Raw genomic sequence first — 26589 nt, 5'->3', positions numbered from 1 at the left:
CGGTGGAGTCGCCTATGGTTGTGGGTTATATTTCTGCTGGGGACATAACCTGTCTGGGTCGGGTGTATCAGTTTGCTAATAACTCTACGCAGCCTATTGGCCAGGACCACCGTCAATATCTTGCTATCCTGGTTCAACATTGACAAAGGCCTATAGGAGCCGCAGCTATGCCCTGGCTTGTTGGGTTTAGGAAGCGGCACAATTAACGCTTCCCTAAGCGATTCCGGCAGCCGACCCACCTCAAAAGACTCATTGAGCATCTCTAGCATAGGGGGAGTACTTCCTCTCTATATGTTTTATAAAACTCGCCAGGGAGTCCGTCCGCACCCGGAGTCTTACAGGTGGGTAGCTGCTTCACCACATCCTCCAATTCCTCTAAGGTAATCGGTGCGTCCAGCTCCTCCCTTTCTTCAGCACTAATCTTAGGTAATTCCTTGTCTTTTAGAGTTTCTCTAATCTCCTCTCGATTGTCCCCTCTTCTGTCCTCATATAATGTCCTATAATAGTCGAAGAATGCCTCGTTGACTCCCTCTTGGGTGTCTACCACCTCCCCGTCTTCTCTAGTTATTGTCCTAATCGGGGGCCTGGGGATTTCGCTCTTATATAACCACGCCAACAAGCGGGCAGTTTTATCCCCACCTGCATGTTGCCTCTCAACATACTTCTTATAGTTAAGGTTGCAGAGCCTTTCCCAAAGCTCTGCACACCTCTGCTGTAGTTTGATTACAAGTTCCGCATCCCCTCCCGCCCTGTTGCTTTCCCGTTCCAGTTTCTCTTTCGCTTCCTCTAGCTCCGTTAGGACCCCACCCTGTAGGCCTTTTGATTTAGCAATAGCAGCACCCCGCAATACCACCTTAAAGGCTTCCCAGAGCGTGCACGCTGAGTCCACGCTGCCTGTGTTTACCTCAAAGTACTGTGTGATCGCATCCCTGGTATCTTCCCTGAAGACCGGGTCCCGGAGCGCCTCCGCCCGGAGGCGCCATGTCGGTATCCGCGCCCTGGGGCGGCAGTACTGCCAACTCAGAACCAGAGGCGAGTGGTCCGACAGGACCCTCGCTCTATAGTCTATTTGGGTGGTCTCTATCACCACATCTGGCGTGGCAAAAAAGTAATCAAGTCTCGTATGCAGTTGCTGCGGAGCTGAGTAATGCAAGTACTGTGTTTCATTAGGGTGTTTCAGCCTCCAAACATCTGCCAACCCAAAGTCGTCTAGTAATGTCTGCAATACCCTGGCTGTTGGGGTGGGCCTATCAATCTTATCATCAGATCTGTCTGCCTTTGGGTTGAGCATGCAGTCGAAATCCCCTCCCCAGATAACCGCTCCTGCCATACATGCGCCCAGATGAGTACACAGGGTTCTAAAATATGCTGCAGTATTTTGGTTGGGGGCATACGTATTTATAATGCACACCCCTCTATTCTCCACCAAAGCCTTTAATATGACCAACCTCCCCTCCGTCTCCACCACTTCTTGTGTAAGTTGGAGCGGAACGTGCGGTGCCACCTAGACCAGCACTCCCCTAGCATAGGCAGAATACGGAGAGCCTACTACAGTACCTCTCCACTTCTTCCCCGCCAGTTCCAGTTTTTGCCGGGTCAAATGTGTTTCCTGCAACAACGCAATATCAACCTTCTGTCCTTTCAAGTACATCATGACTTTGTTTCTCTTTAAGTAACTGTTGAGTCCCCTGACATTCCATGTTACGATCTTAAGGTCCCCCATGGCTCATGAGTGTCATCTTGCCTTCCGTGTAACGAATCCCCCTTGCCCACGTGATACAGATACAGCTCTGCATCTTTACTTGTAGCTTCTTGTGCCAGCTCAAACTATCCCTAACTATGTACGCAACAAATTCCCAATTCCCCCCCCCCCTCCCTCCACCCGTCCCTTCCCCAACACCACACACCCCAACTGCTGCCCAGCTCCGTTCTCGGAACTCGGGCACCCCACATTTAGCCCTGCAAGCACCAAACAATGCACAGAGCTCAGTAGGTTAAAGTCGCCCTAATGGCCACTTAACTAAGATTATTGTGGGGTAAAGAGATCCGCTCTGTAAGGCTCCCATTACTTCAATAATAATTACAGTGCTCATAACATCTAGTGCAATAGTCTGACCTTCTCTACTGAAGGCTGTGCAAATGACTATATTCAAGTCCCACGGGTCCGTGCCGCGCCAACTTGTGGCACCTTCCTCGTGCATTACTTATCTCTTCCGTGCTCTCTCTCCGTCCGAACTTCTGACTCCTGGGGACATCCCTGCGCATCGAGCCATCCCATGGCATCCTCCGGGGTCTCAAAAAACAAAGTTTTGTGTTTATGTATAACTTTCAATTTTGCCAGATACAGTAACATGTATTTGTGGCCCGCCTCTCTCAGTCTACGCTTTACCGTCCCAAAGTTCATGCGGCTACGCTGCACAGACAGGGTATAGTCCGGGTAGGCCGTGATGTTTGCCGCTCCTCGTATAATCGTTCCTCCCTTGCGGAAGTGTTCCAATATCCTCTCCCGGTCCTGGTAATTAAGAATTTTGGCTATCACCGGCCTAGGCGGGTTTCCTGGCGGCGGCCTCCTTGTTAGAGCTCTATGTGCCCTTTCCACCGCAAATCCTTGGATAGGGCTCCTCCGGGTATCTCTTGCAGTAGCATGGACTCAAACTCTGTGGGATCGTGGCCCTCCAATCCCTCCGGCAGGCCCACGATGCGGATGTTGCTTCGTCGGGCGCGTCCTTCCGCCTCCTCCGCTCTGCTCTCTAAGTTGCCCACTCTCTGTATCAGGCACAATCTGCGGTATTCGGGCTAACTTCCTTCTCAAGGGACTCTGTGCACTCCGCCAAGGCCCTGACGTCCTGTCGGAGTAGATTAACATCCTCCTGCACCTCTCCGACCTTAAGGTCCAGTTCCGTTTTCAGTTCAGTGACGGCTAATTCGAGTTTAGATTCCCAGGCCGCCTTTAGGTCTGCAATCGCAGCTAGGACTTCTTGGTTGGCGCCCGTTGTCGTCATGCTGCCTGCAGGCGGCTTATCCTTGCTCTTGGTATTGTCTTGACCAGGGGAAGTCTTGGCGAAGTCGTCCAGGGTGGGCTGTTCCGTTCTATTCGACATGACCCAGAGGACCTGTGTTCTGCACAAATGACAACTGCGCGCCCAGTACGCCTCTTTCGCTCGATCACCGTGCGGCCTGCTCCTTCCTTTGTTCCGGACATTGGTTGGCCATTTTGTGTCGTCTTTTGTCTCCGGCGCTCCTTATCCTTTCCGCACAGATCTCTGCTGCCGTTCTTCCTACACCTTCCAAAAGTTCACCAAGCGTGGCCCAATCATTCACACACCGACATGTGCATTTTCAGCAGTCGTCGGCCCATCGTTGCGCACTTTTACGCCCGGATCATTTCAGGATCACGGGAGCTCCTCCAGATCACATCCTCCTACATGGCCCTCGTAGCCACGCCCCTGATCTGTATAAAGTTATTTTGTATCATAGCCCTAAAGCTCCTGCTCCTACCACTCACATTGTTTTCAATTGAGTCATCTAAGCACTAATTGCGTATTTGCGAGGTCACTGTATCTGTATTTATCCAACATAATGCCAATGGTTCCTAGTTTCTTTCCTGCATAGTTTACAACAGTTGTTCCATATTAGTATCTCCTTTGATACACATAATATATGGAGTGGAGATTCCCCCATTAGAGTCATGTAACATGTGCCCATCGAATCAGTGAATCGTTAAGATAAAGATCTAATGTCTGCTTGCTTACCTATAGATCTATGGTTAGGTCCCCCTCGCGATCGCGTTGCTGTAAACAAACGCGGCCGCCATGTTGCTAATCTTTATATAGCCTTGTTGCAAGTTTAAGCCCCGCCCCCTTCCAGGTCAAACCATGTTGCAGGGTGACGGTCTTTAACTAAATTTGTTTGGCATACCGCATCAGTGTTTCCTCAAAAGGAGTAGACTTTAATATTGAAAGAATTAATAAAAAACTATTTATTTTAACTTAGGCAATTATTTAGAGCTAAATTCTCCTTCGAGCAATATTTTATTTGTTTACAAATAAATGTTACGCTCAAATGCAGTATTATGTCGATTCCTAATAAGAAGTATTGTGTTGCCCATTCCTTGAGTCAGGGAGTAATGTAAATTGGCTTATACCCAAACCTATAAGTTATTGAAATGAACATTATTTTTATTTTATATTATTTGAATGGATTTGCACTAACTGTTCAGATATAGAAGAGTGCCTCTGTCGAAGTGAATCCTATTTTTTATTTGTAGCTTGAGTATTTCCCTACAGTTATATAAACTCAACCATAGTTTCTTTCGCATTTCCCTTCCAAATTAGAAACACATCGTCGATGTACCTGGTCCAAAGCTTCACATTTCTCTGGTATTTTGAGTTGTTATATATGACCATATCCTCGAGGAGCCCCTTAAAGAGATTGGCCAGTGCTGGCACGTACTTGGTGCCCATAGCCACACCCTGTGTTTGGTGGTAATAAGTATTGTTAAAGACAAATTTGATATGTACCCAAGTTGCCTCTAATATTTCCATCAGCATGTTTCTGTGATGGTAGTGAGAAGCAGAACTGTCCTTAAATACATATTTGATGGTTTTGAGTGCTAGTGGGTGTCTTATTGAAGTGTAGAGCGCCCGTACTTCAAAGGTGGCCAACAGACAGTCATTTTCCCATTTGTGTTCTTTGATTACATTGAGTACACTAGTTGTGTCCTTAAGATAGGACTTAAGTTTAGTTACATGGGGAGCTAGTAATGCATCAATATATTCAACAAGTGGTTCTGTCGCCCACCCAATACCATTAAGAATGGGTCTGGTCTCTGGTATGCTGTCGAACGCCTTATGAATTTTTGGCAAGAAATACATAGTCGGGAGTGTTGGTTCCTTGATACTAAGAAGAGATTTCTCTCTGTCTGTTATTAGTTCTTGCCTATAACATTTGGCAATTAATTCGTCCAAATGAATCGCCACATAATTCCTGGGGTTATTCTTTAACATTGTATATTAACGAGGAGTATTGAGATGTTGCATTGCCATTGTAATATAATCATCAGTGTTCTTTATAACCTCTGTTCGCCTCCTTGATAACAATTGTGCTGTTGTTCTTAAACCCAGTTAGTGCCTTTCTTTCTCGTCAGGATAGATTCACCCAATTAAATGATTCCCACTGATCCCTTTGAATATTTGACGTTCTTGGTCGATATTCCTCGTAACAGCTTTAGAAAACATGTTTATGATGTTGTCCTGTTCAAATTGGGGTACACATTTTGATTTGGGTTTAAATTCCTACAAGCTGTAGTTGATTGGTCTGATTTTCCTCATCTCATACTCTTCAGTTAGATCCAAGCATCATAACAAAAAGGCATTTTCAATGTCTGTTATTGGGCGCTGACTAGCTTCCACTAACAGTTTTCGATCCTTTACTCTGTCCACTTCAGTTGCAAACATTTGTTTGAGTTTAAGTTTTCAAATACATTTAAACAGATCAATTTGTAATTCAATTGGGTCTGTTCCAGTTGAAGGTGCAAATGACAGACCAGGGGACAAAGAGAAAGTTCATCATTGGTGATACTCCTATAGGAAAGATTTACAACTAAGTTGTTTATGTGCGTCTGCTGGTGATTGGTATGTTCCTTTGTTGCCCTCCCCCTCTTTCCTCTACTCCTGCGATTGGAATTGTAATAAGTCCCATTTTTGGTAGTTAAAAACAGACCTATTTGATAGGTGTGATTCTGTTCCCCTTCTTGAATCTCCTAATCTAGTTCATATACCCTTTGTTAGTTGTTAGGTGCAGTACTAGTGACTTCCCCAGTACCTGGGCCTCCCTGATCCGATTCTATATCCAAACTACCGGTTGATACATTCGGGGTGCTAGGCCGAGGATAAGCAACTATGGTTGAGCTTATTTAACTGTAGTGAAATACTTAAGCCACAAATAAAAAATAGGGTTCACTTGAACAGAGGCACTCCTCTATATCTGAACGGTTAGCGCAATGCCATTCAAATAATATAAAATAAAAATAATATTCAGTTCAATAACTTATAGCTTACAGTTCACCCGGACTCAAGGAATGGGCAACAAAATACTCCCAATTAGGAATCGACATAATACTGCATTTGAGCTGTAACATTCATGTGTAAACAAAATAAATATTGAGACACCTGAGATGCCGAATTTAAAGTGTGATCGCCGATTCATGGCCTGCTCAGAGGAGAATTTAGCTCTAAATAATTGCCTAAGTTAAAATAGATTGTATTTTTATTAACTCTTTCAATATTAAAGTCTACTCTTTTTGAGGAAACACTGGTGTAGTATGCCCAACAAATTTAGTTAAAGACTGTCACCCCACAACATGGTTTGACCCGCGAGGGGCGGGTCTTAAGCTCGCAACGCGGCTTTATAAAGATTAGCAAAATGGTGATAGCATTTGTTCACAGCAACGCGATTGCGATGGGGACCTAGCCCCAGATCTATATGTAAGCAAGAAGACATTGGGTCTTTATCTTAGCGATTTGCTGACTCAATGGGAACATGTTACATGACTCTAATGGGGTACCTCCACTACATATATTGGGTGTATCAAAGGAGATATGAATATGGAACAACTGTTGCAAACTATGCAGGAAAAAAACTAGGACCCATTGGCATTATGTTGGATAAATACAGATACAGTGACCTCTCAAATGTACATTGTCATATGAAACATTTATGTTATAAGAAAACATACTATCCCAGCAGCTTCTACTTTGAATATTGTCAACAATCATATGAAATAAGCTTATCAGCCATTTAGCTGAGTAATACTCTACACCTATAAAATAATTTATCTTTGTGGTATTAGTCATAGCAATAAACAGTATTGGACTTGATAAAGATGTACAATGTTACAGAAAATTTGAAAGAATATGGCCATGCACAAGTCGATATGATGTTTTTATGTCTTTTATATTTCCCCTTCTTTTCTTTCTTTTTACGTTACCTATTGATCCCACCCATCTCCAACCCCTACTTTTCTGTCACTACATACACTTGTCATGACACACATTCGGTTTCAATTCATGCAACCAACTAGTTTAATGTCCGGTTTTGAAAAAGCAAAAGACATACACCGACTATTGCTAGTCGGTAACCCTCTGCTGCACTCCTAATGGGAGCTAGTCCCAAGTGAAAGTTATACCTTGTATATGCTTAAGACTCCAAATATGGAGAGTTAGATATACAGGGACAGAAGTCAAATTGTTACAGAATTGTAATTGGTTTTGTCTAATATTCAAAAGATTAACAGTATATCAGGGGCTCTGTCAATCTGACAATCTACAGACAAGAAAACATCAAGCTGAGAGTGGACAGATATAAAGTAGACCCAGTAGGCAATATAACAGAACATAATCAATTTAATTAATAACAACTTCATTCAACTGTGTTAATGCTAATCGCATTCACAGATAAATTTGTACAGGTCTATGGTTCAAAGAAACAACGAACTCAATTCAATTTGAGCTGGACAAAATACTCAAACAAAACCTGTTTGGTCAAGAAAAGAACACACCTATATAGTGTACATTTACAGAATACCGGTTGTAGGGTAATTTATATGCAGGGTAATCACCACCTTGGTGTTGCCCCACTACTGAGTAGTTACATTCACTCTACTCAGGGTTCCTAAAGACACTCCTATTGGGTAATTAGTGCCTACGCGTTTCGGATTAGTAAAAATCCATCTTCAGGGCAGGATGTGTTTTAGTTTCATCAGAGTTCAGTTATAGTTCCTACAAAGTATAAGGATACACTGATTAGGTCTGAAGCGTATTTAGAGGACTATCATTTAGCTCACATAAATGGAAGTACACTAACCTGCTCTTCTTGTGAAGCAGGATCGAATCATTATCACCTGTGTGGTTGAAATAGCAAAAAGTGCAGCTTGTAAATGTTTGACCCTATACGTGAAACCATATTGAACCAATGCTCAAACTGTAAAGGTAGTTACTCACCCAGTCACAAGACAGCAATGTCTCGCCGGGTACAAGGGTGGTGACAGGCTGTAACACGAGGATTAGGCAGCTAGAGGCATGGAAGAGAATCTAGGTTACTGTCAACTTAAGACATGTGAATTTATGTATTCTATGAGCGTAATAATCGAACAACATCAAGGAAAACGTAAGTTAGCGTGAACTCTATATTCACCAAAACTTGTGGTCAACCATCTCAGATAGTCAGTAGCTCTAGTGGAGGGCGTTGATCGTAGTTACCGTGCAACATGCAATAAAGAAGTGGAGGCGATTCAGGCTAGCTCCAGGTATGTAAATATATGGTTTCAGTGAGCATGGTAAACGTAAAGCACAGCGGAATCCAAAGGTGTCATGTCTGTGAAGTAGCGTGAAGACTGTATTCGCCAAGACTTTAAAGGAACTGCAAAAGTCCGTAACTCTAGTGGAAGGTGTTAACCATGGCATCCGTACAAAGTGCAGTGAAGAAATGGAGGCTGTTCACTGTGCTCATGCACCCATCGCGATTATCATACACTGAACATCAGGATCATGAATACTTACAACGAGCGGGTTGTCCACCATACGTCAAAGCGAAACAGCAGCAGCTCACGCGGGCGCGCTACACGGCACTCCCCAGCTAAATGCGTTGCCATGGGAGCGGCGCGCAGACGCGTCCCCTCGCGGGTTCGCCATCTTTGTGTGGGACAAAGGTCCCAGGTACGATCTAATTTGAACCGAGCTCCAAACTTGGTATTAAGGTAACCTGCAAACCTTAAACCGTGCTAAAAATAGTGGTACAGTGAAAACGTAAGTGAAAGAATGCCTTTATGGTTTGTATACACAGAGTGTTCCGTGTCGCGCATGCGCGCTCTATTTTCTGTTGCTAGGGACGCTTTACGTCTCTCCGTTGTAATCTGTCTGGGTCCCAGCGCCGAATAGACGAGGGGATTCCTCAACCAGTAATTGAGCGGGTGTATTGAGGTAGGCGCAACTATCGCATGCAGCCAATAATCTGCATGGTGATCAGATTCATACCACTCGATCCTAAAGTTAACCGGACAAACGTGCGGGTATGGGGACAAGTAACGGAGTGTTTGAGTTGCGGGGGGAGGGGCAAAGAGGCAGCGGGGAGCTGCCTGGTGCCCCTACCTCCTGCTATGTTTCTGCTGAATAACCAAAATCACAAGTCGGAAAGCGACATGGCAACCGGCCTGGAGCTATCCAGTGTGATTGTTATTCCAGTTATAGATTGAATTATACTGAACTCTGCCCTCCGGTGTCTTCTATGGGTCACTGACCTCCATTCCTATTACATTGAGGATTTTTCGGGCTCCCGGCTGTGGTGCCGTTCACAGTCTAATGTAGAGTCAAATCCATGATCAGATAACAATCAATTTTGAGTAGCATGATGAACATTACCAATGCTAATCCAGCACATTTTCCGTATGTTCACAGCCACATATACCTAGTACTCCGGTGTTAATTACAGGGTCAACAATAATTGCATCCAATGACAGCTGTATTCTGCAAATCACACATATAACACATATCTTATTAGCCAGAGTGAAAGATCTGGTTCGCAAGTAAACGCCGACCTTTTAGTTGGCATAACACTGTTAAAACACTGCTAAAACACTCATGCAAGCACATGGGCTAATCACGTGGAAATCAGAGAAAACACATTAAATCAAATTCACAGTTCATGCCCCTTGGGCTGATGCAATCCAACAAATCAATCCAAAAGACTTTCCTCTGGAGTAGTCTCTTTTGCACATCACCCCCTCTTGGACCTATTCTCACTTGTTCAAGGATCATGCATTTCAGTTGAGCAATTGAATGTCTTGCTTCCTGAAAATGCATTGCCACTGGTGATCTAGGACTTTTAGTTCGGATGTTGGACTTATGTTCTGTCCAACGCAGTTTCGCCTTCCTAATAGTAATCCCCACATAATAGTAACCACAGGGACACTTGAGAGCGTAAACTACATTGGTTGAATCACAGGTGCATGAATGTTTGAGTGAAATAGGTTTGCCAGTGTGGGGATGAAAGATTGTATTGCCTGGTATGATGTTACTGCAATGCTGGCAGTTATGACATGGTTGGGTTCCTTTGTGTTTAGTCAGTGCCTCATGAGTTGTGGGCAGATCTGCTCTGACTAAACTGTTCCTTAAAGCATTACTATTTCTGTAGGCAAAAATAGGAAGATTCCAAGTTGCAGAGAGATTCGCCTCAATAGCCCATACTGCCGTTTTTTCACTTTCTCATGCTATCTTCTCACCAACTTCTTCTCCACTGCTACTATTCTGCCTATCCGGCCACCTCAATCTCTGCAGCTTGTGCTCCTTCCAATCTTCTCTCTTCTCAAAAGCACCTTCAAACTCCAACCTCCTGCTCCACCAACCCACACCAACTGACTGGGATCCCTAGGTTTCATAGCTCTCTCCCTGGAATGGGCTCTTGGGGAGTGGCTGTATCTGTGTATTGTAATTGGGGCTGGGTCGGGTTGGCTACTGTTCTTGGGTGCAGCATGCCACATTTTATTTTCATATGCCTAAGGGGGAGGGGAGGAACAAGCCTTCATCTGGCCTGCTTGGCACATTGGATTCAACTCTTTCCTTCCTGCCACTCTCTGGTGCAGCCTGTGCAAGTCCCAGGCTCCTGTTTCCCCAGTGTGTTAAACCCCACTGAATGTAAAGGGAAACAGTAGATCTTTGGCTAGGGAACCCTCTGTCGAGAGACAATAAATAGGTAACCTTTTAATCACATGCGGTTGCATCCGTAGTCAGGAAGCCACCTGCATGCAACAATGTATCACGCACTGAGGCTCTCAAGTGATTTCCCTGAAACTACAGGTTGGACTGTAACAGAATCAGGATAAATGTTACTAATAGCATGTGACTGTCGGTGAGGGAAGGAAAATGACTCTGGATAAAGTGAATGTTTAGTTTTTCATTTTTAGGGCTTTCGATCTACTTGGGGCTAAATGCCCTCTCAGTTGGGGAGTGCGTCCAAAGAAAGAGGTGTTTGTGTCTGTCCCCTGCAATGCACTGCAAACCAAAGGAGGATGACCAAGGGGTCTTTACCATACCACCACAGGCCCTTTGTTCACTGGGCACTGTGGAGGTTCAGAACAAGGATGCAGACTCTGAGGATGTTTTGAATGAGAATTATTAAAAAATAATATGAAGGCCTAACTTTCCCTATCTCTATGCAGTATTCCCTAGCTATTTTACTAACTACGGTGCTCAGCAGTCGTCATGGAATGTCCAAAAGGAATACGTACTCTGTCCAAAAACAAACACTATCTGACCCTATCACTTATATGAACAAAAATAAGGACAAACAAATGGCTCCCATCTCCTGTTAGATGCTTCTCGCACTTCTCTTCTTGGTTTCAGAAGAGTTCCTTCAATACTCTTTAGCGATTCTTCTGTTAAGTTTGTGTAGCTCTTTCCTCAAGTTGGGATATTTAATCTTCTTTTTAGAAGTTTCTTTCCATGACATGACTCATCACAAAGGCTATCTTGGCCTGCAGATCCCCTTATTCTTTCTTTCTTAATTCCCATGCTTCTTTTTTGTTTATTTTTATTTTTTATTATTGATTTAATTCTATAACATTTTTTACAAATACAATAAACTATTTTCTTATTCCCTCCATTCCTAGGTAGGTCTTCTCAATCGTTGAATTGTTCCAAGTTAATATGTTTCATGAATAATGTCACTCCTAGAACCCACTGTGTTTTTTCTCCACTTGTTAGTAGATCCCACCATGCATCCTCGTTGTTGGTTGTGGAGTAGTTCAATATTTTCCCCAAGTATCTGGATCTCCTTGCATGTGTTCCTATGTATGTTAACAGTAGGTGTCGGCTAGTTTCAACTTTATCCGTGTCATTAAAGAAACAGCATTTGTTCGATTTAGATTGACCTCTTATCGTCATAATTTCATTGGTTTTCAATCGATTCAAACGAAAGTTTAGGAATTGTCTACTCATATTTTTGTCTGGAAATTTCCCCAGACATCCTCTCACTTTGTTGACTTTCCTTGGAACTGTTGGAAAATTCTTGGTTAAGTTATATGTCTCTGCTGTCTCAAGAGTCTTTATCCAATAGTTTTCTTTCAGTTTCTTTAAGACCTTATTGGGATTTGTTAGCAAGTTTTCTTCAGTGCTATATAAGTCTTCTAGCAGTTTTCTGTTTTCGGCGGTCCAGGTTGTCAGCATCTTAGTCTTGCCGCTATCAATTTCTTTTTTACCCACGCTTCTACTTTTGACTTTGGATTTGTTTTCCCTTCTTTCCAGGGTAAACGTATACAAGCTTTTTCATTACCTCCTCTCTATGGTATCCTTTCACTTATTGGAAATATTCAGATTTGTTAATGTTGACACTAAGCTTTTTTTTCTTCCTTTCCTCTCCCTCTAATGCAACGTTATTATTCTTTCTCTCTCGTTATCACAGTTCAAGTTTAACAAAAAGATCCCCTTTTCATTCACTTCCTTTCAGGGGACAGTCTTATTCTCTCTCTCTCTTGGTCACAGTTCAAACTTCATAAGTTTACTTATACAGCTTTCTCATTGGTACTGAAACAAGTTTTCTGACTTATATAATAATAGTTTGTTGCTTTCCTGAGCATCCTCAGTTCCCCGATAACTTCTTTATGATTAGGGACTGTCTCTGGGATCCTCCTGGCTCGTTCTTCTCCTTCAATTCTCCACTGCACCGCTGACGTCTCTCTCTGGGTGTTTCTATAAGGCGTTCTTCCTCTCGTTTAATTATCTTTAGAACAGGGAGCTGTGACTGATTCCCAGGAGCAGTATCTGCGCTGTTCTGAGGGTGGACTGCCCACCATGACTCTCGGGTCGCTCCACCAGCAGCTCTGAAGCTCCCCACGAGACAGCTTTGCTCGGGCTCTTGGTTACGCTGCTCTCTCCCCGTTCCCATCAAGGTTTTCCAGCAACTTTGTATCTCAAGGAATCATGCTGCAGTCCTGCCGCTTCTCAGGTTCGCATTCGCAGGAGACGTCCCCTGCTTTGAGGTACGTTCCTCTCGCACTCCTTCTCCTCCTCTCCCTGACAAGTCTTCATCATTTAATCCACTCATCTCAGTGACTGGTTCATTTTCATATAAAGGAACAGTTTCTCTTTTCAGGATGATAACATCTGTTTGCATCTTCTACGGCCCAGTCTTGTTACTTGGCCTTATTTAGTTAGTTTGACAGTCCCACATATGCTATCATGGTTCCTGGTCCAGGGAGTTCCTGACAGGAACGGAAGTCCTAGTCCCCTAAGGGGGAGTCTCTCAGAGTGAGGTCCTGCTTGCCTCGACCCCTAGGGAGGGTGTTGGCGAGCAGGGTAACCTCCATAACCTCAGAGGGGGGCAGGATCCCCCTTGGAGACAAGAGACAAATTCCCTCGATTCGTCACAGCCCCCTTTGTGTGCAGATCCAGGTAAGGGACTTCATCACATACCTTATAAAAATTGTTAAAGTTAATTGCTGAAATACTTATTAGTAAGTTATCTATATGTTTATTTTATTTCAAGACGTCAGGTGGCATCTTCTCCTAGAGAAGGGTTACATTCTACCCGAAACACATTGAGATAACAAAATCAGATCAATGGATTTTGAACAGACAAATACTATGTGACTTGGTTAATGTATCTGATGTAGATTAGTTTGTGAACAAGTCTGAATACATTTTATTTTTCAATATGCTCTTATTGTTACGCATTTGTTATAACATTTTGAGTTAGTTTATGTAATTAGAATTACTATTTTTGAAAAGTTTTTACTTATTAAAATGTGTTTATTTGAACAATTATTTGTGCTTATCAATTACAAAACAAATGAGTATGTTTTTTCTTTACCCATAAAGAATTCAACATTGCTTTTGCACATGTTGTACAAGACCAGCAATGGACTGGCTGGCCTACAGGGAACTCTTAATATATCCCGTTGGGTCACTGAACCATGAGTCTCTTTTACACTGGTAATCTGTACATCTGCCATGAAGTAGTGTAAAAAATGCAATGATGATGTGGAAAAAACAAACAGAACACTACGGGCCCTGCACTGGTAGAGGACATTTTATTTCTCAAAAATGAGAGATGGGACGCACTGAATCCTTCACCAATTGTGTAAGTGTGGGCACTGCCATGATTTGCATCCCACTAGGGTGGGCACGAGCAGGTGGCCGATTAGGAACTGCCTATATGTACAGCCCTGCAAGAAAGTGAGTAATTTTGTCACGGGTCCTAACTTGATGCTGCCCTGTTCCCCAACAAACTCTGGCCTTATGAACAAACAGACATTTAAAACAATAATAGTGAGACCAAGACAGATAGATGCACAATTTAATTGGCAGGTTGGTCAGGCATAAGGAGATGTTTTCAGCCTCTTCAATAGTCACCTCTTGTGGCTGCACATGGGATATGAGGACATATACATTCCTTGCATTTAATTGACAATGTATGCCAAATTATAGAATTATTGGTGCATTTGAGGGCACACTTTACATATGAGGGCCAACGCCTCTTAGCTTTGCCAATGCTTAATTAACAAATTCCAGGGCTGGAGGCCAATTATGAAAGTTGTGTTTGCAACCCTACTTTTGGTAGATACTGTTGCTATGTTTCCTTTTTCATTTGGGGAACTGCCTGCCAATCTCTGCTGATAATGCTAATACATTGATAAAACATCAGGCTCTACAAGAACAAATTACTCATTAAGTTAAACAAGTTTGCAGTGACTAGGTTTAGGTTTACACGGTCCAGTCTTTCGGGATATATAGCAGGACATGATGATTCAGCATTAACAGGAAAGAGATGTGCACAGTAAAATCTTTGTGTTACAATTTTGTTAAAGGGCGGATGGATGAGATTCTCCCGCTCGAGAGTCCTATTATAAACAAAAAATAACATTTAAAGGTTTAGTAATTTATTCTGCTGTCTTACTCTTTCATTGATGTTTTGTTTTTGTAGCAAGTCATATTTGACATATTGAAACATCAGCACAGGATTGTGGAAATCCCCTTCAACCAAGCATTACCCAAACTTTTAGCAGGCTTCTCAAATGTATGCATTTTACTTTTTTTTTAAAGCGCTTCACTAAAAATGAGGCTAATACTTACTTATATGTATGCCCTGTGATTTCATTTCGGATCATGACATATTCCACAAGCCACTTGGCATACAGTCCTGAATTGTCATGGCCTATTTGCACTGTGGTCAACTTTCCCAAATTCTGACACTGTAAATAAAAAAGTGCACATTTAGAGTAAATAATGCCACACTTCCACTGGTTAGAGATCAAATGTAACTACACAAGCATAAGATCAAAGGCACAGCGCGAGAGATACAACAACAATATAATACCAATTACCTACAAAGTATAGCTAAGTAATCTTTGATCAATGCCAAGCAATCTTATACAAAAATACCACGTTAGGAGCTCATTTTCTAACTGAACGTAATTTCCCAGAGGGGGCCGCTTATGTATGCACTTATCTGCAAACAGGTCCCCTTCTGGCAATTGTCATCATTTGCACTGTGGAGCGCAAATGAGAAGTATAAAGAGAGGGGGGCCGCTTTACAATTCTCTATTTGCACTGCGCACTGCCACGTGCAACGAATGCATGGCATGCAGCGTTTATACAATGAATTCCTCTGGAAACCGCCTACTTTTTGCTATAGCAAAAAACAGGCATTTCCATGGTAAATCATTGGTTTCACACCAGCATGAAAATCTCATGCTGGCATGAAACCAAGTTGTTTTTGAAGGGCGAGAGCAAATGGGAGGTGGGAACCTAATCTCTGTTCCGCACTCACCCTTCACCTTCAAAAGCAATGAAAATCCCCCAGAGCATGAATGGCGGCATCAAGACAGGTGTAACACAATTACACCTGTCTTTATCACTTCCATTTACAGTCGGGGCGGACTCGATAATGAGCACGTACAGTTTAGCCACTGTATTACATGATTTCACTGGAAGCCCCACTTTGTTTTACATTTTTACATATTAGAGACTCTAGCATGGGAAAGGCTGACTTTAAAAACGCATTTCTTGGGCTACACCATAGCTGAGTGTGATCTCAGTGGGAAGCACTTGGTTGTGATGTTTTGTTTGCCTTCGCTAGAATTCTATTGGAAAACCATCCCAAAGATTAGTTCTCCATCCTAGGTATCTTTATCAAGGTCACAATCACTAAATATATCTGCCTTTATGCAGGATCACAGAAAAGTGTTCTTACTTTTATTTTATTTTTTTACCATTTGAAATGATAACATCCTATCTGGCTTCTTTTTAAATCTTCTTCCAAAAAGGAATAGCAGTGAGCTTCAAAAAGGCATACTGGCACCATTTATTAAAACACCCCTTAAAGAGAATAGAGATCCATTTTTTTTGGGTGTTGGACATTCTATCAAAATCTATTCAATCCAAAACGAAATCCTGGCTCTTCAACCAGCCTTCAAACCCAGACTTCTTATGCTCCTGGGAGCCTGTCCCAGGAATACACCTGCCCTAACCTCTACGTTGTAAATATGTATATTATTGTATGCTCTGCATACTCGCACTGTCTTAAAAACGGAATATATGTATGCCTATGTAACCATGTCTAAAGTTGCGCCCGGATGCCTTCGGGCCTGAAGGTGCGCGTTACAAATAAACAAATACAAATACAAATTGGAGGGCAGCTATTGGCGCTGTGTACTTAATATTCTGACTTCAGTGCTGTTGGTGGCGATCCAATATGAACTTGGTATGAATTCCTCAGTCTGTAAAGCCAATTGGACACTCCTAAATCTGTATAGGAACCTTGTTGAAAAATATCTGAACGAGGTGGCTAGCTACAGGGAAAATCTGTTGAGTGGAATTTAATCAACAGATGATTTGATAACTAATCCAGAACAATTCAAGTTACTTTTGTACCAATATGATTGGATTAAAATATTGGATACACTGCACAGCTATAAATCCCTATACCATCTAGCTGTGGTCCATAAAAAGCATGAAACGCTAGCCCCTTATCTGTCAAGCTATCCAAGCCGTTGAGTCAGGAGCTCTTTCTTAAAATTCTGCTGGAATCTGTATTACACCAAGCAAATAATGATAAGATATGGTCAATGTCCAACAGAATTATCCACCTGTAGATACTTTGCCCTCCAGGACTTGATGGTGGATCTTAAACATCTGTTGATTGTGTGTCCTGTAATAACAGGGAAGAGTACTTTATCTTACCCTTACGTCCCGTCTCCTTTCCTCTATACTGCATGGGCGTCCCTCGCGAGGGATGGGTGACGGAACCTTTTTCATCAGAAAAAATCTTCTACCGCTTTAAATTTAGAGGCATAGCACTAGGGGCATGCGCTAGCCTGACTCCGCCCACCGGAGCCACTCGTCAGTCCCCTTTTCCACATCGACGGGAATGGGCCGTATTCACCAGCGCTCCTGGGTTTGGCTTCAGCCGTGTAATACCATGCGCTCTTCCCCAGATATTCTTCTATCTCTGTCTTTTTCTTTTCAATAGGTACTGGGTCCTCCGACGGCACACTCCTCCCTGGTGCATGTCTACTTCAGCGGGCTTCAGCAGGTGTTCGGTCTGCGAGGGTCTCTTCGCACGTCCAACCAAATGCCCTTTGCCTCCGGCGCCTTGGCCCTGACCACAGCTGGTAAGGTAGTTCCACGTGCGACGCACTGACTCCACGTGCACTGAAGAACAGGCTAGCTAGGTGGAGGGAGCTCTTCCAGAGCCTCCGGAGGACCTGAAGGACTTTGTCAAACATCGGTCGAGGCTGAGGGTAAGGCCTCTATTTACCATTGCACCCCGTAAAGGCAATTCCTTCCCAAGGAAGCGCCAGAGTGGGAGGAACCTTTCGGGTTATAGCACCAGCAGTCGTACCAAGGCTAGTCCGGCTACCAGCCTCACATCCGAGTGGTCTCCTTCCGGTGTCAATGCTGAGGGACCGCAAGGTTCTTTTACTGGGATTACTCCTGAAGGGCAACGCCCTAGTACCTGCACACGTACCGAGGCTAGTACAACTACCGGCCTCATGGCCGAGGGGTCTCCGGATCCTCCTGGTGTCAGTGGTGAGGGACCACAAGGTTCTTTTACCAGGATTACTCCCAGGGGCAATGCCCTAGTACCGGCATCATGGCCGAGGGGGAACCTTCACGTAGCACTACCGGCAGCTCTGCCGAGGGCAATACGCCTTCCAGTTCACGGCCTGAGTTGCAGTATAGGCCTTATGTTCCAACACCAAGCGTCTTGGACGGGGCTGGTTCAAGCGAGCCAGGCAGCCTGACTTCAGCCCGTGGGGCGCAGCTCGACAAAATGGCCGCAGCACCAGACAAGAAAGCCACGCGTCCTATACCCCCTCTGGTGGAGGAACGAGTCACAAGGTGGGACTGGTGCCAACCAGGTGTGTGACCTACAGTTTATCCATCAGTGGCGCAGGGCAGGTTTCCCCTGCACCCCAGGTAGAATGTGCGCTAGCCCCAGCAGCAGTTAATATCACCTGCCACCTCTACAGCCTCCGAAGACAGGTTCTTTGGAAGGTTCATAGGGCTGATGCGAACTCCCTGTATGGTGGGCCATCCACAGGATGCCAATAGGGACATGCTCCGCCAGGTCACCCCACCGGCACTCAGTCATTCCTCTTAGGGCTCTGGTGCCACAGGCCCCAGCGTAACCACCCTTCCCCCAGCCGATTCCGGCTTCCATGCCTCCCACATTACAGGCGGTCCCACACCAGCCTCCGCAGCAGCTACCGGCTCTGGGTTCCACACCGCAGCCCTCGGCGCCCAGCACTCCTTCACCAGTTCCGCACGCTCCGAGCACTCTGGTGGACATTGACGAGGAGGAGGACCCTGACATGCCAACTTCAGCCAGGGCCTTCCACGAACGCATTGCAGGGTTGGCAGAATATTTGGGCCTTCCTCAGCCTGAGGTGGAGCAGCCAGAGGATGGGGTCTTGGCAGAGGTCGTCACCCTAACATCCCATACCAAAACAGGGGTCTGTTAGGGGGAAAATTCTCTTATAAGGCTAATTTCCCAAACCTAGTGAGTCCCCCAGCAGCTTTGCTGGATTTTTGGGGTTTGTTTTTTTCTCCTGCTAAGAGTGAGACTCTTTTCCTCCCACTCTTAGGCATGATTTGAGGTATGTCTTTGACTTTGTAGGTGCTTATGGGCTATAGGGTCTTTTACTCCATAGGGTATCAGCTGTTTTAGTGTATGTGTTACACAGCACCCTCTGTGCAGTAACACAGGGCTGTCATAGTGACCCCCAAACATAGACTCCATAACCTGGGACTGACTACAAGTACTGGAAGGGGTTAATTCGATTGCCCCTGGGTCTGTTTCCAAGGGGGCACTGTCCAGTCGCCCCTTGTTGAGTTTCTGGCTGGTGGCAGTGGTTACCACGCAAAATATTCCACCGGAATATTTCCTATGGGATTTTCCCATTGATTTTAAACGCACCACTTTTTGGTGCAATGTTAAAGATGCTGCCGGTTTATTTATTTAATATTAAATCAGCGGTTGGGTCTTTTTGCCAGAACTCTTTTCCAAAATGCTGTTCGTGTCCGTCTCTGTAACTCTAACCAAGGTCGAGTCCTTTGTTCCACTTTTTGGCGGGCTTCTCCACAGAAGCCCTCCAAATGGTGCCACTTTGTCTGGGTTCCACAGGATGTGTGGGAGGGGGGGGGGGATTAGCACCCTGGACTGCGTTGCCTTAGCAACCCAAGTCGCACTCTATTCTGATTGGCCCGGTGGTGAGCCACCCGGCTCACCACTTACCATGTGTGAGTGACAGCTAGGCTGTTGAAGGGGTTTTTTTCTGCAAAAAAACAGGGCCTTTGGGACTGGAACTGAGAATTTGAAGAGGGAAGAAGGTGAGCCATCTGCAATGAAGACACCACCGGTGGAGCCCTGCTGCAACAAACTCACCACTTTCCCAACGACAAGAGAAGATCTTCTGCTGGACGAGTCTTCTTCCTTTAAGCTGAATGGATCAACCAGTTCGGCCCTTTCGCCTTCCAAAGACGTCTCTTGGTCGAATCGCCTGTGTCAAGCACCCTGGCAGCTGGATAGCCAACCTTCACCACTTTGACTGTGAATAAAAGGAACGCACCTTTTAACCGACGAACTCCGCGGCTGGTTTCATCCCTGTCCAGTGCAATGACTCCAAGTTTCCTCCTCAACGAGATCCTCTCTTCCCCTGGTCGAAACAACGAACTGCAACCACTGCCAGGAACAAATGCCACCGCTGGAGCTTCCTCTCTCTTTTAAGGTACTGTTTTCTGCCTGGCCTCCCTTTGCACGGATTGCTAAAGGTGACCCTTAAATCCTTGGCTTTCCAACAGGGTTGGCCCCAGACCTTCTAACTTTACTTCTTGAATCACCCCAACCTCTTTTGAACATTCTGCAAAGACTTTTAGTGCATTTTAAACTGTGTGATCTTGGGCACATTTTGCTTTGCTCCATTTAAAGTGGGCCTGGCCTATGAACTGTGGCTCTACAGTGTATACTGTCTTGACTCCCTTGCTTTGAACTTCTAAAAGTGTTGGGACCTCTTTTATTTTTATGCCCTGCCTTTTGTCTCCCTTTAACTTAACTATTGGAGTGCCATCTAGGTTACGCGCTCACATCTGTTTTAACAAATAGTGGTGTTTTAACTCTGACTTGTCCAATAGTTATCAAGGGAGGTGTTTATACTTTACCTGACTGTGTTTTAACTTGCTTTTAATTTAGAGTGCTAGTGTATTGCCTAAAATATGTTTAAAATAAATAATTATATACTTTTGATACAAAGCTCTGGTCAGTGTTTGTTTGCTCTACTGTGTTTTTAGCCCTATGGTGTATACTCTATATACTGCCCTACTCTTCTTGAGAGAGGTCTGACTGCTCAGTCACAGCTACCAGGTAAATCGGGGTGGTGCAGACAGCTACCAATTGGGTTTACTGCTTACTCCTGTAGTCTTAGTCTTTTTGCAGTTTGCAAGGAACTGCACAGGATTCTGCCTAACAGGGTCCCGATGCAGAAAGACGTAATTGCCCTGGCCAAGAAAGGGTGGCTCAAGCCGCCCTCGGCCCAACCTGTCAATCGGCACCTAGACGCCAAGTATAGGCTGATGGAGGGGGATACACTCTTGCTTTCTGCGCATCCTCAACCACACTCTTCTGTGATTGCTGCAGCATCACTCTATTCTAAGCCTCAGTCATCCTCGGCCACCTCGCCCTCGAATCTGCTTGGCGAGGAGGAGAAGATCTTGGAGGTGTACGGGAAAAAAGCTGTACTCCAACGTCTCCTGGCATCCCAGAACCTCCGGCACAGAGCCAAGCACGCTTCAAGGCTGGCCTAGGAGAAGCCAAGCTGGTAGCGCAGGACATCATGGAGTCCACCGTGGCACACATCGATACCTCTGGCCGGGCCATTTGCATTGCCACAGACATGAGAAGGACTGCCTGGCTCTGGGCTACTAGGTTAATCCTGATGTCCAGTAACACATATTGGACCTTCCATTCGAAGATAGTGACCTCTCCACTCCACGGATCAGCAATTAGATAAAAAGAACAACTCGCAAACCTCAAGGTCTTTATTCTTACGAAGGCCATGCCCAAGGCCTACACCCAGTCGCAGCAATGCTCTGACAAAGGGCGGACATTTGGCGGGTTCTGGGGCTTCCAAGAACAGAGGTCCAGGCAACCTTTCCATTCTCCGAGTCAGCACTGGAGGAAACAAAAGAGGGTCAGGGGGCAAGGGATCTTTCCAGTCCCCCTCCGCCACAACAGCCTGAGAGGGAAAGAAGGCATGACACGCCCCTTCAGGGCCACCTGTCTCCGGTGGGGGGCAGGCTTGCCTTTCACGTGCAAATTCGGCGCCAGAATTTTTCAGAACCCTGGGTCCTCTCCGTTGTCTCCACGGGGTACCGCCTACAGGTACCTTCCTTTCCCACAGATTGGGACAACAACTCTGCTGGCGGAGATCCGGTCGCTCGTCTAGAGCCAGGCAATGGAAGAAGTCCCAGCCTCCCAGCGAGGATTGGGATTCTATTCCAGGATTTTCACCATACAGAAGAAGAACCAGGCTGGCCAGAGAGTTGTGTTGGACCTTTCCACCCTCAATCTCTCCCTCCCTCTGCAAAAATTGGTTAAACCAGCTCTTATTGCGGAAACACTGGAAAGGGGAGACTGGATGTGCTCCCTGGATCTGATGGACGCTTATCTACACGTCCCGATTTGGCAGCCGCATCGTTCCTTACTGCTCTGTAGGATCAAGGGCAGCCATTTCCAATACAAGGTGCTACCCATTGGCCTCTACTCGGCGCCCAGGGTATTTACCAGGTTAATGAATGCAGTGGCAGCCTTCCTCAGGGCTTAAGGCCTCCACGTCTACCCATACCTAGATGGCTGGCTCGTTCGTGCCACCTCTCCGGAAGTGGTTCACCACACCGCCTCCGTACTGAAGAACACCACAACCTGGGGTTCACTATCAATTTCAAGAATTCTCGGCTGCAGCCCACGCAGAGCCTGACCTTCTTGGGCCTCATCTGGGACACAAGCTTGGTGAGAGGCTTTCCCTCGGAGGACGAGATTGCGGCCATCAGGCGAGCCACAGCTCACTTCCTCTCCAGGCCAGTTACCTCGGTCTGGTGGTACCAACACTTTTTGGAACTTATGGTAGCGGTCCGGTTGGTCATACCCCACACAAGGCTCAAGATGAGAAAATTACAGCTGCTCTTTGCAGCCTCATGGAATCAAAAGAAGGGCTCCCAAGCGCAGCCAGTCAACATTCCTCCCTTTCTCCACTCGGACATCCAGCGGTGGTCCACGGACTGCAACCTGCGGCAGAGCAAGCACTTCCGCCAGCCGGCCCCTCAGGTCACAGTTACTACAGACTCTTCCCTAGAGCAATGGGGAGCACCATGGATAACCACAGTGGTCTGGGAGTCTGGACTGGCAGAAGTCCCACATCAATTGGCTAGCATTGAAGGCCATATGGCTGGCTCACAACGCCTTTCTCTCTCTTATCAAGGGCAAGACAGTTCTTATCCAGCCAGACAACCCCACCAGCATAAACTAGGTTTACAAGTAGGGGGTACCAGATCCTTTCCGCTGTGCAACCTAGCAGTCAGCAAGTGGGAAAGGGTTCCGGAGAACAACATCTACCTCATGGCTGTCCACCTCCCGGGGCAATCCAACCTGGTAGTGTACAGGCTTGGCAGACTGGGGGATGGGGGAAGAGGTCAATTATGAGCTGCTGCCCCAGCAAGGGGGCAGTGTACTCCACCCTCCTCCTCAAAGACTAGCCCTCGCAGTGCGGTTCCTGAGCAGGTCACACTGAAACACTTGAGCCTAGCTCAGGCTAACCTAGAGGTGATCCAGGGTGCTAGAAGCAAGGCTACTAGGTGCCAATATAAGAGTAAATGGTCTAGATTCTGTAATTGGGCCGACTCTAGGGAGATCGGCCCTCTTAAGTGCACCTTGGATGACGTGCTCTCCTTTTCGGCACACCTCGCCCACCCCGGCATACAGGTGAATGCATCCTGCACCTATCTGGCTGTCCTCCTCCAAAACGGTGGTTAAGCGACATCTGGCGGACCTGCGAAGGCTTTGCCCACCTATAAAGAAACCACAACCTGTGCGGTACCTTAATGTGGTGTTGGGCGCCTTTGGCGCACAAACCTTTTGAGCCACTAGTGTCCGCGGACATCAGGCTGGTCACCGTAAGGACAGGCCTGCTCGTGGGCTCCACCACAGCTCACAGTCAGCGAGATTCAGGCTCTGGTGGCTTGAGAGCCCTACACTACCTTTCACAGGGTCAAGGTCGTCCTGCAAACACATCCTGCGTTCCTACCAGAGGTTACCTCTTCCCTCCATCTCAACGAGGAAATTATCACGCGCCTGCCTTTCTGGTGCTTGTGGAATGCCTGGAGACTTCACCGCCATTAGGATGTTCTGTCACGTTTCCTACGTTGCTCCGTGCAGCGTTGTAGTCTTTTTCAATCTTGGGTTTCTTTCCCTTTTTTACCATGCCCTTTTCTGTCTTCGATGCGTTGCAACCCTTATCGCATTTTTGCTTCCGGGTTTACATGCTTAGTTTTGTGCTACTCTTAGCGTTCAAGCTTTGCCTTCCTTTGCGGTTCCGTCTTTCCAGACCCTCTGTCCTGCTTTCCTGCCTTTGTTTTCCTCCTGCTACAGCCTTGTTCACAGGTCTCGTCGCAGCTGTCATGGCTCTTGCCCCTGGCCCTCACTGGCAAGTCAGCCTTCCATTTAGGGCCAGGTCAAAGGCCTTAAAACCTCATCCAAGTCTCTGTTGGAGTCAGTCCTGGCGCCAGGCTCATAACAATCATGAAGACCAACATTAGAATGGGACTATTTACTTGGGACTATTTAACTTGGGGGCTGGGGGAGGGGATCAGCCAACATGGAGGCACACCCATAGCTCAGTTACAAGGAACTGAGCTATGCTGTCTAGTCTTTTGGGTGTGGCAACCCTGGGACTACTTTACCTGGACTACTTTGGGTGTGGCAGGCCTGGGACTATTTTACCTGGACTACTTTACCTGAGACTATTTAAACCACACCCAAACAGCAGAACATGCTTTGCGTTATTCTGCTGTGGGCAGCGTAATGCTTACCGTGTCCAGTTCTTTCATGCCAGCTTACCTGAAACCAAAGACCTGCAGAGAGAGAAAGAACACTACGAAACTTACCTGGAACAGTATCCTGTCTTCAATCCATCGCTGACTTCAGTTCCACTCACCTGAAGGTACGAACTCCATCATCCGACACTGCATGCATCCTGGAATACTATAACCTGGAAAGAGGAGAAAGAAAGACAGCATTAGTAAGCGTTTACTCACGTTTCCTCCCGAATGAAGAAAGCCACACAATTCTTACCTGGGTAGTCATCTCCTGGTCAGTATCATTGCTGGAACATTACGGCACTCGGCGAGGAACATCGCAACCTACAAGGAGAGAAAAGACACAGGTTAGCAATATAAAAGGTGAAACAGCGCAGCGCATCGCGCATTACTCACCGGACAGCATCGTGCACACCGCGCTTTCACCTACCGGCCCATGCTCATCTTCAAACTGCATGACAACACCAAAATACCTTTCCATACCTAAAAGGAAAGAAGCAAGACATTATTATTCAAACTGAACGGAACATGAGAACTGCATATAAAGACTGTAAAGCAGCAAACCTACGGAGTAGCAGCAGGCCTGGATTCCCGCAGGGGGGGCTTGCACCAGTGAAGTAACTTGGTCGCTGCTCGTCCCCACATCTACACGCCCCTGCCATGAGGAGCAGGACGGATAATCCACCTTTTACAATATTATGGTGAGGAGAATGCCCAAGGGGGAAGAAGGAGTTGAGGCCAAGGGTGGTGGGAAAACAAAGAAAATCTGGTATTGAATCCAGCTCTCCTATATTGCAGACCCATCTTTAACCAGAGGCATTACCAAGGGACCGGGAGAAGGTTTGAGAGTGCAAATCATCCAACCAGGATGGGCGGCATCCCTGTGGATAGCAGGTGAGCGTAACACCGTTTCGCCTGGCTGTTTTCTGCTTTCTTTCCTGTGGACTAATCTCCGGTCTACTTTACTTGCTTTGTCATCTCCCTATTTTTTTTACTTGCTTTGTGCTTGCTGCCTTTGCTACAGCTTATTTTGTTTTCCCTGTTGTGTTTCCGCAGAGCTCTTTCCGCCCTGCTTTCCTTTCCTAGGAGCTGTCGTATGCTCCGATACCGTGGCAGTTTCCAATGCACAATTATACTGTACTGCCAGCCCCGTCCTCGTGCGTGGCTTCCGGAACCTCCTCTGCCCCTCAAACTGAGAAATCATCTGCTATCTGTTTGAGAGGGACGTTTATCATATACTCTACCAATATCCTTCCTTCCTCGGATTTGTCCTGCATTCCACAGGCCCAGAAGCACCTTTCATCATCTGAAGACACAGGTGAGGAGGGGGCGGGGGGGCTTAGAATTCAGTGACAATCAGGAAAGATCCGACAAGTTTGACAGAAATAGGCTTACCCACTTTCTTCGCCGAACCCAAGGAGGAGCCTCAGAGGGTCTGGCACCGTCTGGATCACAAACACGCGCTAAAATACTACCTGGACAGGACCAGGGACTTCTGCTAGTCGGAAGCCTGGTTTGAAACTCTCAGCGGGTCAAGGCCCGATTACCAGGCCTCCAAGGCCTCCATAGCAAGGTGGATGGTTGCAGCCATCAAGGAGGCCTATGAGGGGCAGCAGAAACCTGTGCCAGCTAATTTACATGTCCATGCGGTCAGAGCCAAGGCCACGGCCATCGCATTCTAACAGTAGGTGCCGTAGCAGGGCGGATACCTGGGCCTCGGGCAGGCGATTCTAAGAAACCTGTTTTCTTAAGGAGGGTTCCACTCCACCCCGGGGCTACATTCAGTTGTAATCGCCCATACAGTATGGAGGAAAGGGGACGGGATGTAAGAGTAATTAAAAGTTACTCACTGTAGTGACTAACATACCCTTAATCCATAGTCCCCTTTCCTCCATACGTCCCACCATCCTCCCCCTCTAATAATACTGGTGTCATTAGGCAATGCTGATCA

The 26589-nt window shown here is 46.0% G+C and overlaps 1 protein-coding gene across 5 annotated transcripts in view; it reads right to left on the bottom strand.

Moving 5' to 3' along the window:
• DENND5A (DENN domain containing 5A) overlaps positions 1-26589 on the bottom strand; it is a 2487481-nt gene that overhangs the window by 601099 nt on the left and 1859793 nt on the right. For all 5 annotated transcript variants that reach the window (XM_069623676.1, XM_069623672.1, XM_069623674.1 and 2 more), the window contains one exon: positions 15123-15241. In XM_069623676.1, coding sequence (XP_069479777.1) covers positions 15123-15241 — 119 coding nt within the window. The remainder of the gene's footprint in view (positions 1-15122; positions 15242-26589) is intronic.

Source organism: Ambystoma mexicanum, chromosome 11 (assembly GCF_040938575.1).
Source record: "Ambystoma mexicanum isolate Mex_15411 chromosome 11, UKY_AmexF1_1, whole genome shotgun sequence".
NCBI classification, from domain to species: Eukaryota; Metazoa; Chordata; class Amphibia; order Caudata; family Ambystomatidae; genus Ambystoma; species Ambystoma mexicanum.
This window is presented reverse-complemented; position numbering and strand designations above follow the sequence as displayed.